The sequence below is a fragment of the Tenebrio molitor genome, chromosome 6 (assembly GCF_963966145.1).
Source record: "Tenebrio molitor chromosome 6, icTenMoli1.1, whole genome shotgun sequence".
Lineage (NCBI taxonomy): Eukaryota > Metazoa > Arthropoda > Insecta > Coleoptera > Tenebrionidae > Tenebrio > Tenebrio molitor.
This window is the reverse complement of record NC_091051.1, coordinates 22089240-22107279: the sequence shown is the minus strand read 5'-3', so window position 1 is coordinate 22107279 and position 18040 is coordinate 22089240. Positions and strand designations below refer to the sequence as shown.

General features: G+C 33.3%; 1 protein-coding gene and 1 long non-coding RNA gene across 3 annotated transcripts in view; one reads left to right on the top strand and one right to left on the bottom strand.

Annotated features, from left to right (window-relative positions):
* The window catches only part of LOC138133993 (uncharacterized), a 237460-nt gene that overhangs the window by 49916 nt on the left and 169504 nt on the right, over nucleotides 1–18040 (bottom strand). The window lies entirely within an intron of this gene.
* Nucleotides 164–9874, top strand: LOC138133988 (N(4)-(Beta-N-acetylglucosaminyl)-L-asparaginase-like). 2 transcript variants are annotated; one of them, XM_069052037.1, is made up of 7 exons: nucleotides 164–509; nucleotides 6757–6896; nucleotides 7573–7729; nucleotides 7777–8002; nucleotides 8065–8258; nucleotides 8861–8968; nucleotides 9393–9874. In XM_069052037.1, the coding sequence occupies exons 2-7, from the start codon at nucleotides 6785–6787 to the stop codon at nucleotides 9628–9630; spliced, it is 1035 nt and encodes a 344-aa protein (XP_068908138.1). In that variant the 5' UTR covers nucleotides 164–509; nucleotides 6757–6784; the 3' UTR covers nucleotides 9631–9874. The 2 variants fall into 2 exon arrangements, with proteins under 2 accessions (XP_068908138.1, XP_068908139.1); XM_069052038.1 differs by lacking the exon at nucleotides 164–509 and adding an exon at nucleotides 1448–1549.

Genomic DNA, 18040 nt, shown 5'->3' with positions numbered 1-18040 from the left:
ACTTTATGAGTATACAATTTGTACATTCATTACATTCTATAATACACTCTTCTTCTATAAGATATTCACTGTAAATTATAAAAGAACTTCCACATCTACAAGGGTAAGGTATCATATCTTTCTTATCAAAGTTCAAATCCTTTTTATTTAGTTGTGAATGTACGAAAATATTATCTTCTATTTCTGTTTGTTGTCTTAAGTAATCATCATATTCACTTCTTAAATGTTCATCTCTTAATGTTTTCCATGCTTGATCAATACAAAGAAAATTCTTTTCTAACCCTCCATGTTTATCAGGATGATATTTTCTTATCAGTTTTTGATAACTTTGTTTCAGCTCTTTATAAGATGCATCTGGGCTACATTTGAGAATGGTATAATAGTTTTCTGTGTAGTGTGATGTTGTCATTTTAAAATTAAGATAGTCATCACTTTAAAAACGAAAGCAAATGAACAAAACATCAACGTACTACCAGTCAAGTTATCTGCAAAATTCAGCATTAATTAAGGTAATCGTCTTAACAGTTATTTAAACTCACCCCACGCACTCACTTAAATTGATAACTATACGTAGATAACTGCAAAATTTACTATCTATAAATACAAAACACGTGACATAACCTAAAGATTATTGAAAGTTATTATGCCGTAACCACAGACACCACAAAATAAATATTTCCTTTTCCACATACCGGGTGGGGCATCGTCATCGTATACGCGCACGCAAGAAATCGCGACTTCTAATTAAATAAAATTGTCGAAATTTTATATACCTAACTAATTATTGATAAGGTATACTTGCGAATTTAAAAAAACAAAATTTGTTAATAAATAAGGCCGTAACAGTTTTATTAGTTTTCTGAAATTAACTGTTAATTTACCTATAAAGTTTTTACACTAAATGAATCTGTATCTGATAGCGCATCAAACCCTGGTGGCACAATTACAAATTTTGACTTGGTTAGCTAAATAATTCGCTTTTTTATTTAAACGCAAACCAGACGCGTGATTTATGGCACAATGGTATAATTTCCCAACAAAAGGTATAACCGACCGTTTTAAACCTTTTTGCCATAAAATTGACAGTTTCCATTGTCACCTAAATTTACAACAGCACAACTAGCAGATCATAAATAAAAATGATTTTGAAAGTTGAAATGTAAAACTGCGTTTAATTCAAAATCTAATTGGTGTTTTTTTCCGCTGATTTCGTAAATAATTATAGGAAATGAATCTGGGTAGATCAGTATAAAAATCAGAATTTGATTTTTGGTTGAAATTTACATTTTATTTTTTTTTTGGCTTTGTTTCTAAGTGAAAAATTATCAAAAAATTATTACATGTACCTTACCAATAGCCAAGTAACTGTGAAAAATTTCGACATTTTTATTTAATTAAAAATTGCAATTTCTCGCGTGCGCGTATACGATGCCCCACCCGGTACAGGTGACTCACGAGTAATAATAATCGGCCTTACAAACATTGAGACGCAGCCAGTTATACATTTTCATCCCCTTCGTGGATCATTTAATATACAGGATTATTCACCGTAGAGTTCCAGCGAAAATTTAATGTTATGCAACACACAATACCATAAGCTCAGATAGCTAGGTCCTATGTTTAACGTTTTAGTTCCCTATGTAAGGTTATAAGAAAAATTATTATAACTACAACGTGATCAAGAATGACTGAGTCTGTTGGTAACAATGAAAATTTGAATGATTTTGGTACCACTGTGATCTAAACGCATTTCCGGTTGTCAGCTTTGACAGAGTTGACAGGTGAATTTGACGTTTACCATCAAAGGGTCATTTTTGTATTAGCATAAACCGTGCATAAACATACCCGACATAACCTAATTTTTTTTTAATGTCGTGTCAAGTTAAAACATCCGGTCAGTACCAATTACGAAACAGAAAAACATCAATATTTTTCAACTGTTTCATTGCCAACAGACTCAGTCATTGTTGATCACGTGTATAATAATATACAGGATCTATCAGAACTGGCGGACCAAAATAATACGGTGAAATCATCATCTTCTGGGAATAATAGGAAAAATATTTTTTTCTACTTCCTTCTCTAAAGTGTCACATTTTGCACTGACAAATAGTGTACAAAACGTCACTTTAAAAACGATTGTTCATTAGTCACAACTTGGTGTCCATTCGGGCGTTTTCGGGTTATTAAACACGCTCGAAGTTTCTTTAAACACGGCTTGAATTTTTTGGACATATTTAGCTCTAGATCAAGTTGGTATTTTGACGTTTATCAGTTTCGCATCTGGCGTGAAAGAAAACGTCATTGCAGTGGAATAATTCGTTGTATTTTTCCACGGCCTCCTAGATTCATAAGAGACTCGTCTCTTATCCGGCCTGTCGCATTCGATAAATGTCTGTTTTTGAAAATTCCCCATAAATTCCCCATAGAAAATTCCCCGTATAGTATGTCAATCTAGCGGCTTTAATGTGATCCATATATTAGTATATGCAACTAAAAATACGTATGAATAATGACATTTTATAACGGGTGACTATTAAAATTTTCACTTGGAGTTGGCTTTGAACGAGTTTTTATTTTTTATGTTACTTTAGACACACGCAAGAACGAACGACAATAATGTCAGTCAGTACAATTGAAACATAGCTTTGAAATGTCAAACTTGTCAGTGTCTAAGGTGCAACGGAAAACAAAGAATGATCCATAGCCAACCCTAAGTGAAAATTTTAATAGTCACCCGTTATAATAAATTGTCAATTTGAAAAACTAAGTGCAGTTGAAACTTTAAAAAATGCCACAAACAAAGAAAAAATGTTGTATTAGTTCACGACATAAAGTTAACACTTCTTATCATAATCTACCCAATGATATCACTTTAAATGCGGCATGGAAGACACTCGAAGACAGGACTGAGAGATCATATCATGAGTGCCGCAGAATATGCAAGTAGTAAAATTTTACCAAGATTCCAAAATTTAAGGACCAATGTAAATATTTCAGTCACCTTGCAAGATAGTTCTCTGGAAAAACTAGAAAAATTGTCTTCTTTTAGTTATTTGCCAAGTACCAATTTTCAAATTGAGACGGCGGCAACAGCTTTTTTATGTGGCTACTTAATTATGAAAATAACGAAGGCAATCCATGGATGTGATTATTGCTTGTCACATTTACAAGATTCAAATTCGAAAAAGAAAATCCCGTTACTGGAATTAATTTATTACTAAGATAGAGGAAGGCTAAGTTACCCCAATGATCAATTTGTGGGTTTAGTATAGTTTGGGAATGAGAAATTGGAATTTTAGCTTCTTCACTTGCCTCTTGCAATGGGTTTTGGGTAGGTTAAACATTATAGATAATAATGAAGATTTACGACTATGAGCAGTTTATTCCAGGAGGGACAAACAATCTGCATTTTGCCGATATTCGGCATCCCTTTTTAGTAACTAGCAATATTATAATCTTTACAATCTAAACCTAAACCCATTGCAAGTGAAGAAACTTAAATTCCAATTTCTCGTTCGCAAACTATACAATTTACAATAATTTCAATAATAGTAGAAATTCTACCAAGCATTCCAAAGGAAAGTATAAATTTTGTTTTGAAGAATATCTTGGCCTCATATCTTTCGGGAAATCCACTAATTCATTGTCCTGTTCATGGTAAAATGTGAGTGAGACACTTATTTAAAAATTAGAACTTCCTGTCATTGTAAATTTTTGTAACTTGCACTCACAGACAAAAAACAAAAAATAATAAAAAAGAAATTTGTTGAAATTAAATTTACCGTTCATAAAAAATGTTTTTGATTTGAGATTTTGAAAAAGTGTCAGATGTATGTGTACGTTAAAACTGTTGAAAAATGCTGAAAACACCTCTATAAAACAATAATTTCCTGCAAGGCAGGCAACCAGTACAACACATAAGCCCCGTATTGTGGCGCACCCTATAAAACAAAAATACTGCTTAGAACTACGAATGCGGCAGGCCGGATAAGAGACGAGTCTCTTATGAATCTAGGAGGCCGTGTATTTTTCAAATATGGACCTGAAGCCACCAACAATTTGTATCCTGAGAAATATATACAGGGTGGTCCAACACTTACCATTTTTGCGATTACGCGGTTTCTAATTATCCAAAAAAATTTACGCTTGGCTAGGAAGAGACGCACATTATGGAGCTAGACCTAAGCCTGTCCCATTATTTTATTTATTATCAATTGGGTTTCGCGTCAAGAGGCGATAAAGTGAAATTAATCAAAATTCAAAATTTTTTTTTTAATCTAAATAGGTTCAAACTAATACAGAAAACAGAAATCTGAAAATAAAAAAAATTAAAACGCATCACATTGCCGATTTATTTGCAATTAAAGAAGGTGCCGCAAAACTGACAGGAATTTAACTAAGTGCCTAATCACAAACCAAACCAGAAGTAAGATTTACCCCATCGCCAAACTGCAGGTACTTACTTACCCTGTCAGGGCCGAACTCGACTATTTTACGCCTAGCAATTTCGGCAAACATTCTGAAGAAATTTTCAAATAAATTACGTAATGAAGTTGAAATTATTCAATATTCAGTTTTCTAAAATATCTATTTTTCATTTAAAGAAAAATCCTTTACTTGCTGCGAATCGTTTCTATCATAAACTGGAATTTCACCAGTACTGACCTGAAAAATGGTTTTAGGGGAGCCGACAGCCCTGCGTCAAAAAGATTTATTGGGGGGCCATCACATTACGAGCTGTCCTATTCAGCTCTACCATAAACGGTCTTGGATTCCAGCTTTCTTTAGCTTGATATTTGATCGCAATTTTCACTATTACCTAATTATAATTCAAAGTCGGAAGTGGATCAATCAAAAAGGTGAGGAATTCTGTAACTAGTAGAGAAAAAAAAAGCTTTCAATATTTGGACCAATTTGATATTAAATCGCTATAAAGTTAGCTCCATCACAAAAATTTAATTGAAAAAAATTGATCATGCTCAATCATAGAATATTAATTGTAGATTGTGCCTACCGAGTTTCAGAATTTTTGGACAATTATTAAACGTGTAATCGCAAAAATGGTAAGTGTTGGACCACCCTGTATATTCCTATTTGGTATGTTCATTTAGTTTGTATGTTTAAATTAACGTTTAATAAAAAAGTTGCTTGTTTCGTTTGTGTGTTCCATTTGTTAATTTGGTCGTAGAAAAAGTATAGTATTCAACTCGTTTATAAACTACTCTAGACACTTGTTTATTAAACACTCGCTCCGCTACGCTTCGCGTGTCTAAAGTGCCGTTTATAAATCTTGTTGCATAATATACTATTAAAAATCCATCCTCATTGGATTTTAAAATAAGAACGTTTTTAATTGACCAATCGCTTGTAGATATAAAATTACCTAATTACCTTAAAAAATGATATTAGTAACTATCGAAACAAATTTGATTGTTGCAAAGACATAATAATTGAATATTACCAATGTCATAATAAATTATTTCTGACAATTACAATAGTATATTATGATCGCACGCACGGGTTTAGAGCACGACGAGCGTAGCGAGGAGTGCCCTAAAGGAGTAAGTGCGATAAAATGCCTTATAAACGAGATGTCATACAGTATTTTTTCTACTTTGCCACTTTTTCAATGAAAAAAAATAATTTGAAAGTCTGGGGAATTTAGCGCCAGTTGGCAACATATTTTAAAGGCCGCGAGACCGAGACCACAGTATCCGTCAACATTAAAAAATTAAATTTCACTGTTTTTAGTATTATTATTATATCACGCCTTTTCCTATTACGATACGCAAAACAGTATCGTAATAGCATCAGTACGAACGCAAAGTAGAAAAAAGTCATTAAAAACGCTTAATATTTACTTCTTCAGAATATTTTGATATGCTTGTCTTATATGGACAGTTAAGGTACTATATCACAAAGGTATCGCCAACGGTGCTCTTTTAATTTCGAGCAATGTTAAGTTCATCTGTTTGACACGATACAAACATCCCTGAAAATTGTGTATACTTCTATCTTTGTCACACTCACAGGATTTAGGTGCCGATAATGTCCTCTCTTTTAATTTCGAGGCGAAAAATTGTGCAGCGGAATGGCGCTACCCTCTAAAGATATAACTTAACGTCAGCAACAGGATTGGTCAGTTTAAATTGCTTCTTTCCTAATCACTATTTAAGATAGATTTTTTTGAACATTTTCCCTATTATTCCCAGAAGATGATGAATTCACCGTATTATTTTGGTCCGCCTGTATATAAAAAAATATAACCGTCAACAAATAACTTTTTTTGAAAATCGTACGACACTCATTAATGACCAATAGAAAAATTAGTTCACGAGCCATAACCATGGCAACAAAAAAATTTCTTGGAAATTTTTTGTAGGTAGACCACCTAACTGTGATTAATAAGTGGAAATTTTTTCAGCCAATCAAAATCATTTATTTTGTTGTTGTCTTGGTTATGGCTCGTGAACTAATTTTTCTATTGGTCTTTAATGAGTGTCGTATGATTTAAAAATTTATAATTTAAGAAGCATAATGTCCGTGTCGTTGCGATTTTCTTACCGAATATGCCCTCGTGCATTGATTAATATCCGGAAATTTTTTCGAATGCATTTCCAAAACGTAATTAGCCCTCGTGTTCCACTCGGGCTAATTAATACGTTTTAGAAATGCATTCGAAAAAATTTCCGGAAATAATCAATGCACTAGGGATATTATAAGTGAAAATTATTTAGAAATATTAATTTTTAGGGGAAGGTGCGCCACTGAAATAATAAAAATGATACATCTTAAATTAAGTCTTGCTTGTGTGGTGTTGATGACTAATTATCTCAACGCCTCCATTCCAATTGTGATGAACACCTGGAATTTTACCCAAGCGACACAAAAAGGTAATAAAAATAATAATAAGCATAAAATTAAACCTGTGAACTAAACTTACTAGATAACTATGCAATAAATTTTAATTTTATTTAAATAAATAAAAAATAAAGCTTATTTTTAAGTGTTTCGTAAATAATACTCAGTTAAAATAGGAATAATACTGGTAGGTAATAATAATAAATACATACCAAAAATAAAATATGCAGATTTTGACAATCCCCCACCGTCCTCCGAGGAGTCCTGGAGTAAGTAGGTACCTATACTCCAACTCCAACATCATAACTTTAACTACCTACCACTTAACTAACATCTGTTTGGAACCTGTCTTATTGTTTGTAAGTCTCTTGGACAGTTTGGGAATAGATAACAATAGATATTATTTGTGTAACAGCAGTAGCGGAGTGAATGGTCAATAGTCAAGTTGGGGTTTGAGGTTTGTCATATTCCTTCACATAATTACCTACCATCTATTTGCTCGTTATTACAGCCTGAATGCTGGTTATCTGCTGGGTCAGTCATAAGAATTTTAAATATAATAAAAGGCAATGGTTCACGATATGTTTCATTCACTTTTGGAAAAAATTGTTACCTATTTATAATTTAGTTATTTATTAGTAGGTGGTTCAAAAATGTATACATAGTAGGTAATGATTTCTCAGAAATTAAACTGATGTGTATTTGCAGTTTGGTCAGTCATGGAGCAAGGCTCTCTCAGCGCATTAGATGCTGTGACGATTGGTTGCACAGCTTGTGAAGAATATCAATGTGATCATACTGTCGGATATGGTGGAAGTCCTGACGAAAATGGAGAAACAACACTCGACGCAATGATATTTGACGGGTATGCAAGTATCTGAGTTGAAAAAATGATAATTTTTTTAATTACAGGGCCACAATGAATATGGGAGCCGTAGGTGGGTTAAGAAGAATTAAAAATGTTATTAGCGTTGCACGTCTTGTTTTGGAACAAACCAAACATTCGTTTCTGGTGGGCGACTCAGCTACAGAATTCGCAAAAAACTTCAACTTTAAGGAAGAATCTTTATCCACAAATTACTCAACTGATCTTTGGAAAAAATGGCAAGCAAATCGTTGCCAACCGAATTTTTGGCAGGTAGGTTTTAGGTTTTGTTTATTGTGTAAAAATTGGTAATCATTTTTCTGTTTAACATGTAGAATGTTTATCCTGATCCTACTACGTCATGCGGACCATACAAACTAATAGACCTTCCTAACGATATACCAATGAAAGAAGAGTGGAAGTTTTTCGCCTCTGACAATCACGATACCATAGGCATGATAGCCATTGACGAAAATGGTAACATTGTGGCAGGAACTTCTACGAATGGAGCAAATCATAAAATTCCAGGGTAAATTTCGTTAGTTTCAAAATGACTTTAAAATGTTGAATGATGATGACAAATTTGGAAAATACAGATGAAGTGGTTACACCTTTAATAGTGTAACAACGTACAGATGTAACGTTCGACAATTTCAAGAAACTTAAAAAAAATAAATATTATAACTAATTTGATTGTCGACTAAACTAATATTTAAAGATTAATCAATTTAAATTTGCATATCTACACTATCGCTTGATTCCCATTCATTGTTTTCGCTTGCCATCTTCTTTTATCCGATTGGTCCCGGTTCCTAGAACTGTTTAGGACTTTATGTCGATCTAGATCTACACCTAGGCGCTTCTAGATCCGTCGCGGAAGACTCACTTCCTTTGCCGACACTGGTAATGTACGGTTTTGGCCACTTCGACACATCCCCAGACGCGTCTCGACTGTTTTTCGCGCGTTAAAATAGTCATACCTATTCCTTGGGAAAAGGCTCACACTTTTTCTGTTTCAAACATGATGACAATATTTAATCGAAGAATAAGCCACAGCACTTTACATTGTGGATACAGAATTTAGTCCGCCAGATATACCTATCTGTTACATAAATATTTTTTCAACGACAGACGTGTAGGTGATTCTCCTATTCCGGGTGCCGGAGCATATGCCGACAACGAAGTTGGAGCAGCTGTGGCAACTGGCGATGGAGACATAATGATGAGATTTTTACCTAGGTACGTATGCCTACATACCGGGTGTCTGCACGAAAAGTTCGAGTGGCTTTATCTATGGTGTCTCTAGCTTTACAAATTGGATTTTTATAACCTGTCACTTTTTTATAGATAGACGTAAAGATGTCTTTCACCATCCTTCATTAAAAAAGATAGGGTGTTATTTACATTTTGAAGTGGGGGGTGGCTGGGGGTAATTGGGGGCAGAGTAATGATGTGACAGCTATACTGAATTACTTCCCCCTGTGATTCACATCCTAAAATTTCAGATTTGTGACGTGAAAGACACGAGAGATAAATCCATCCGAACTTTTCGCGCGGATACCAGATAAGTACCTATCCATAGAGAAACTTATCATGTTCAAAATTGTCTTAAAATTATTTTATTATAATATCGAAATGTAAATGTGTTTTTGTTTTGTTTTAGTTTTCTGGCTGTTGAAGAAATGAGAAGAGGGGCAACTCCAACAAAGGCAGCGAAGGTGGCAATTAACAGAATTGTAAAAAAATATCCTGATTTTTTCGGAGCAGTTTTGGTTAGCACACGAAAAGGAGAGTTTGGAGCAGCTTGTAATGGAATGGACTCATTTCCTTTCTCTGTAGCAAGCAAAAATTTAGACGGAGTGGTCCTTAAAACGGTCGACTGTTCTTCATCAATATATTAACTGATATGTTAATTAATCACCTGTATGTTTTACACATGAAATGATTTGTTACATTTTAAAGTTTATACTGCATACTTACATACTTCTTACTTTAGTACCTAACTACTCATATTTGAGCAGTCATTTTTAGCATTCTTTTTAATTCAATCAAACCACTAATGTTACTTTAAAAAAGCTAGTTACCTACTTGACAATTAAAAAAAAAGTTTAAATTATTATTGTGCAAAATAAATTTAAAAATGTATATTTATTATACCTGAACCATAATCCCTGTTTTTGACGCTTAAATGCGTGCGAAAATAGTATATTAAAGAACGAGTTTTATAAGGGTTGATTTGGCGCACGTGTCCCAAGTGTACAAAACGAGCCGTAGGAGAGTTTTGTATGGGACGAGTGCGCCAATGCCCTTATAAAACGAGTTTTTTATGTTATTTTTTAGAAGACATTAAAACATAAGTTTTATAAAACTTATATTAAGACACGAGTCAGATTTGCAGCACGACTGCACGACTGTGTTTTTAGAATCTGCGTCTCTAATAGGTCTATTATGTATTGTATTCAATTTGGAGTCGTTTATGGCTATCTCTTAAAGCACTCGTGGTTTAATAGATCTCTAAGAAAATTTTTATCGATATTTCAGTGTATTATTGTCATTTACACCAAAAAAACTTCCAATATTAATGTTCAAACTCTACTTTGTAACATTTGTTGCAGATGTAGTTGCATCCGTTACCTTGAATTACCAATTAATACAAAATTCCCTAGAATTTGAAAATTTAATTTTTTTATTTAAAAATTAAAACATGGGTGCAAATTCTAAAAAATAACATAAAAAACTCGTTTTATAAGGGCATTGGCGCACTCGTTCCATACAAAACTCCCCTACGGGTCGTTTTCTACACTTGGGACTCGTGCGCGAAAACAACCTTTTTCTACTTTGCGTTCGTACTGATGCTATTACGATACTGTTTTGCGTATCGTAATAGGAAAAGGCGGGATATAATAATAATACTGAAAATAGTGAAATTTAATTTTTTAATTTTGACGGATACTGTGGTGTCGCGGCAGACCGCAAACGTGACCTTGGGTGGAATCCTTCAACTTTAACGGTTTTAAATTTAAAATTTTTTTTTTTCATTGAAAAAGTGGCAAAGTAGAAAAAATACTGTATGACATCTCGTTTATAAGGCATTTTATCGCACTTACTCCTTTAGGGCACTCCTCGCAAGCTCGTCGTGGCCTAAAACCCTGCGTGCCATAAAATGCTTCTTATAAACTCGTATCATAATATACTATTATAAAACTCATGTTTTAATGTCTCTAATAGGTCTATTATTGTATTCAATTTGGAGTCGTTTATGGCTATCTATTAAAACACTCGTAGTTTAATAGATCTCTAAGAATTTTTTTATCAATATTTCAGTGTATTATTGTCATTTACACCAAAAAACTTCCAATATTAATGTTCAAACTCTACTTTTTAACATCTGTTAAAAATTAAAACAAGGGTTCAAATTCTAAAAAATAACATTAAAAAACTCGTTTATTTTTTAGTAACCCGATATTGTTTCTTTTCGTCATAGATACAGATTGTGAAAAACAACTCATATCTCCCTTGGGATTTGTCAAATTTTTTCACCCTACACATTGTTGGCAACAAACTCATGAGAACGAAACTATAGCAACCACATATTCACGAAATCTTCCCTGCTAAATATTTTTAATAAAATTTTAACTTTTAAGTAGAGAGACTAAAAAATAAAATATTGTATGCACCACGGGAGATATTCATGTTTTTCCCCTCGGTTGACTTATAATTCCTCGGGCCAAAGGCCCTCGGATTATAACCACGTCAACCTTAGGGAAAAATCATGTTCATATCTCCCTTAATGCATAAATATCTATTTATAAGGGCATTGGCGCATTCGTCCCATACAAAACTCCCCTGCGGCTCGTTTTGTACACTTGGGACACGTGCGCCAAATCAACCCTTATAAAACTCGTTCTTTAATATACTATTATAATAATGACTCAAGTTGCAAAAAACCACTTGTCATTTGCAACAGCATTTTTTCGATATTTTTGAACAAAATAAAGGCACAAAGAGACCAGAAAATCATAGTTTGGATTGAATATTTTGCATATGAGTACAGTTTTAAAGTAATTTCAAATTACTAATGCCATAAAAGTGCTGTTGCAAAGGCAAAGTGGTTTTTTACAACTTGAGTCAACTATACACAATTTATAACAAATATATATGGCAACGAAACGATTAATGACACAAATTACTTCGGAAAAGGTATTTCAATTTACTTTTTTTGTTATAATTCTCAGATTGTAGTGGAGGTATAATAAAAAATAGCGTATGATACACGTTTATAAGGGCCTTGTGACCTGTGCTTCCGACGAAGGCTCCACAATCCCTCAGGTAGCGCCTATACTAATAAATAGGTACATGGAGTTATTTTTTTCGGAATTTTTCTACAAAATCAACTTTGAAGCAATGCTTGACTTTTGGTTGGATAGTAGGCACCTAAACCGAGGTCAATATTTTAAATCAGACTTGCTTTTCTCTTTCAACAACGAAGTACCAAATATCACGATTGGTGATGTGTAATAATTGTCCTTATAACTAATAATAATAAGGATGCAATGTTTTTAATTTTATATGGTTTTCATGATTCATCGTTAAATAAATTAGCAATGTTATTTTTGATACCTTTTTCAATTGTTACTTCACTTTATGGTCACTTTATTTCAAGAATTGCATCCGAATTTATTAATACTTACATCTCTTTGCTAAAAATTATTTACTTTTCAATTTAGTATAATTGCATGATAACTCCTAGGATACGAAATACGTAAACATGTCCATAACAGGGCGTAATAAGAATAAACGGGCGTAATGAATTCATAACGCCCTCATCAATTCATAATTGCAAAGATGCCAATTTTTTTTTTTTAAAGAACACGTATAGTGAAAAATAAAATCTTGTATGCACCACGGCGTCACCGAATGATTACGCCCATCGAACGATATCCATCTCTCGGGCTAAAGCCCTCGAGCTGGATTCATCGTTCTCCGGGCGTAATCATCGTTGTAACGCCCTTGGTGCATAAATAGCTATTATTTTTTATCGATAAACATGCCACAACTTTTAACATTCAACCCGGTAATGTGCTCGAATTTTTCTGTCGCTTTGTTTTGTTACAGAATTTCGAGTGGATGATTTTTCTGAATATAAAATTTCTTTTACCGTATTTGTAAAGTTGACTCAAGTTGCAAAAAACCACTTTGCCTTTGCAACAGCACTTTTATGCCATTAGTAATTTTGAAATTACTTTAAAACTGTACTTATATGGAAAATATTCAATGCAAACTATGATTTTCTGGTCCCTTTGTGCCTTTATCTGGTTCAAAAATAGTGAAAAAATGCTGTGGCAAGTGGTTTTTTGCAACTTGAGTCAACTATACAGTGAGCGGCAAAAGTATGGAATAAATTCCTTAAAAATTAAACAAAATTTTCTCCGAAAAAATCTTTGGACAAGTCAATTTTAGTTTATGAAAATACATATTTTAATACCAAATAAAATTCCAAGCAGTCATTTGTTTTCGAGTAATCACGTCATCGATATTTTTTTTAATGGGAAGGCCCTATTTTTTTAATTAATTCTGATAACTCTTTTAATTGTCTAAACAGTATAAAATAGTATATTAAGTATAAAGAACGGTAATGACAATGTACCGATCGAAGACAATTGTTTGGAGGAGGAGCTTGCGACGACAAAATTGTCATTAACGTTCGTGATGCTTATGGGATTTTTTGCGCGATTGAATATTTATTACAAAACATTCACATCTAGAATAGGCCCAATGCGATATGTGTTTATACCCTTCACATCGTGTTGCCACAATGTCGATTTTTGTGTCGCGTTTCTAAGGTAAAACAACTACCGCCATTGCAGTTTTTGTGCGCAAATATCGCCAGTTGTGTTGATAAACAAGCAGTAAAATGAGTGATATTAGTGATTCCGAAAACGAAGTGAATGTTGTAGAAGAAACTTTGAATGTGTGGTGCGTCACAAATAACGAATTTTTGAAACTAACGACCTCAACGTGTAATTAAGAAGACAAGGAAAATTTGTGGTATGAAAATTTTGATGTCGCGGCTCGCGGCAAGTTCGCTAATATTATTTCATTGCAGCGGCAAGGAATGCCTAACACAAGAGCTGTGTGAGTTTCCAGAAGATGCTAACATCTTGTCTTCAACTTCTGTCTACATAAATGAAGAATTTTCGAAACCAACAACCTCAATGTGTACCTTATCAAGAAGACAAGGAAAATGCGGGATATGAAAATTTTGACAATGCCAATGTCGCGGCAAGTTTGCTAATGCTATTTCATTGCAGCGCCAAGGAAAGTCGACTACAAGTTTCCAGAAAGTGCCCCCACATCTTGTCTTCAACTTCTGTCTACATAAAAATTATTATAATAATCGATTAATTTTGAATAAACTTTACGAGTACTTACCGTTCTAGAACACCAAAAATTACTTACCGTCGAGTTTATCGTTAGCAACGAGTAAACAGAGCTTACCGTCTTGGAAACAGACGTGGTGTAAACAAGCAAATAGAGTACAATCGCGCAAAAATTTTATTATCTTACATAAGGAAATTTTTGAGAAAAAAAATAATGAAGGTGGAAAAAATAAATTTTATAACGAACAAAAACAAGTCCAAAAATCAAGTACGTAAATCAAATAGTCAAATGTTACTGTCAATTTCATTCGTATGTGTTATTTGTTTTACAAAACGTTTTCGAAAATGACTCATTTAACAGAAATACAACGTATAGAAATTTTAATTTTGATTGGATGCGGGGATAAAACTAGATAAAACTAAAACAGGAGGAATTTCTTCATAAATTTGCTTATTGTCAACAAGTTGGGGGATGGTAATTCGAACATTTAATTCCATAATTTTAAGTACTTAGTAAAGCAGTTTTTGACTTGTTTTTGTTAGTTATAAAATTTGTTTTTTCCAAATGTATTTTTTTTTTCTCAAAAATTTCCTTATGTAAGACAACAAAATTTAAAGGGCTATCAGAATCAAGAAAAAAAATAGGGGGTTTCCATTTAAAAAAAAATATCGATGACGTCATCACTCGAAAACAAATGACTGCTTGAAATTTTATTTGGTACTGAAACATGTATTTTTATAATCTAAAATTGAGCCGTCCAAAGATTTTTTTGAAAAGAATTTTGTTTAATTTTTAATGAATTTATTCCATACTTTTGCCGCTCACTGTAGTGTCAGTACTCGGAAATAATGGTTTACGGGATAACGGGTTTGTTGGCCGTCATCTGTGTCGGCATTTCTACCTGACAGAAAATGCATGCATTTTGTGACCATAACTTCGACTTGAAGGACCCCCAGCAAATTGATTGACACCCGTCAAAATTTACAGAGTAGGTGGCTCAAAATCACCAAGGTGGAAAATTTGCTTCGGCAGCAAATAAATTAGAAAAAATACCATTTTATTGCACAAGTGAACATTGGTAAATACTAAAATTTATTTGTTTTAACTGTACATCATACAATATATGTACAACATGATCAAGAATTACTGAATCTGTTGGTAACAATGAAAATTTGAATGATTTTGGTACCACTGTAATCTAAACGCATTTCCGGTTGTCAGCTTTGACAGAGTTCACAGGCGAATTTGACGTTTACCATCAAAGGGTCGTTTTTGTAATAGCGTGAACATACCCGACATAACCTATTTTTTTTTTTAATGTCGTGTCAAGTTAAAACATCCGGTCAGTACCAATTACGAAACAGAAAAACACCAATATTTTTCAATTGTTTCATTGCCAACAGACTCAGTCATTGTTGATCACGCTGTACTTCAAAAGTAAATAATATCTATACAGGGTGTCTCAAAAATGGCGCCCAATCTCTTGAGGGGTTAAACTACTTGAAGAGTTGAGTTCAATTTCGTTGTGAATTTTTTTTCCTTTGACTATTTTCTAAGTTATACACATTTTAAAATAAGCAAATTTGGCAACATCGCTTGGTATGCACAATCAACTAAACCAATTCTCCTTTGAGGTCAATGTTGCCACTGTTATTTTAGCGTATTTTGGTAGGTCATTACTCTAAAAAGAATTACTTCGGTGTTGTTCCACTACCTAAAAAGCTCTTGGAAAAAGTAACATTGTAAAGTAATTTATAATTCAGCTGTAAAATTTGGTAATAAAGGAGATACATCTCTTTGAAATTACCATATTTAAGAGCAAGTTATACAAAATCTGTTGGTCCGATCAAATTTTATATTGAGATTTACCTTCCCAGACTTCTATTCTTTAAGACCCTTAGGAGATTGGGCGCCATTTTTGAGACACCCTGTATAATACGTGAAGGAAAACCTTTGTACCCCTTTTTGCGCGCACGGAGGAGTGTGAGGTTTGGCATAGTTAAAGTTTATGTGGAGAAGAAGTGCAGAAAGATAAAATTTATGAATAATATACAGGGCGTCTCAAAAAAAGAGACAAATTCGTAGCTCCCTCATTTATCGAAGGACTTTAATTACCTATACACCAAATTAAATGGTTGTGAATAAACTACAAAATTGGCGTACTAAATTCACGTAAAACCCAAAGTACTTCAAGGTTAAACTGTCAAAATATTTTTTTCAAATACGGACACATACTTTTTTTAGTAATTCTGATAGAGATTCTTATTCTGAAAACAACAATGTATGACAATTGTAACCTCATATAAGAAAAAAATAAAAAAAATAAGACTACATTTTGAAACAAATGACGAGCACCAAGCGAGAAGCTATCTAAATTCATTGCGTTACAATGTAATAAATTAAGTTATTTGGAAAAACAAATGACAAATATGTATGTAATAACATTTAGGATTGCACGTACAGAGCGCAGTTTAAGCATCGACGATAGTAGCATTTTTTAACTTTTTTTGTATTTTGGGTAGGTAAGTGTACGCTTGTGATACACTGTTCTTTTTAGAATAAAAATCTCCATATCAGAAGTGTTAAAAAAATTATGTGTTCGCAATTGAAAAATAGTATATTATACACCAAGGTGAAGAAGTTCATGATTATAGCCAGAGCGCCAAGATTAGAGCCCGAGGCGTGCCGAGGGTTCGAAGGCGCGAAGGCTATAAGGGACTTCTTCACCGTGGTTTATATACTATTTTTTTCACTACTAGATACATTAAAACCCTTTCTGATAATAATTATTAATCAAATTATTTTGTCTGATGCGACGATCCGAGTTCTCATTTTTCAACGGTTGCTATGAAAATCGTCTACGTTAACCAATGAAATCAACGAAAATCTTTCGTTGCTAAGTGACGGCTGTTCATTATTGACCTTAGTTAATAATGAAAATTATTATTAACCAAGGGAGAGAAATTCTACTTCTGGGGTCGGTTCGAGAGTCAATAATGACGCCTTCTGAGACTAGTAGTGAAAAAAAATATTTTTCTCCCTACCGGTTAGAAATGTAGGCTGTGGATACCTCATTTGAGGTGAGAAAATTCAACTTTCTCGCTAAGGTAAGAAAGTTAATCATGAAATGTTTATGGTAAAACTGTACCAAAATACAAATGTCAAAAGTGTCAAAAGTGAAATAAGTTATTGATAAATGAAAGCCAATTCAATGAAGTAAGTTGGTAGGTCAATCATATAATCTGGAAAATAAACAGATAAGCTAGGTAGGTAGATTACTTTACCCTGTTTATATCAAATTTTCGAACAAACCTCAAATCTTCAAATGCGATGACAAGTTAATTAAACAAATAACACAGCTTACTATTCAATTCTCAAAATTTTCGTTTTAATCTCGAATATAACCATCTTTTTTGACTTTTTTCAACAAAGTTGTGCCGGTAGGGAAAAAAATTGTATTCAAACCTTGTTAAGAAAGTGTCCTTGCAGACCTTAGGCACTTACAAACCTCGTCTACGACTCGGTTTATAATCTTTGCCTGCGGTCTACAAGAAACCACTTTCTTACCTTGGTTTGAAATATACTATTGATCGTTTAGCCCTGAAACCCTTCGATCTATATGTGAATATATTACGGCTTTTTGTAGCCTATTTAGAGCCATTTATTTTGGTGTATAAATAATTAAAATCCTCCGATAAATAAAGGAGTTATGGACTCAAATTCTTTTTCGGGGACACCTCTGTATTACGTTCATACACTGTAAAAAATTAGCGGAGTAAATGTGGAGTGAATTTGGAGCGAATGCGGAGTGGGTGATTTGTAATTCATTTAATCCCCCCGCAGTGAAATCCACTCCAAGAGGGAGTTTATTTAGATTATTCATAAAAAAAAAACTATTCGGAGTGAAATACAAAATTCTTTGACTATTAG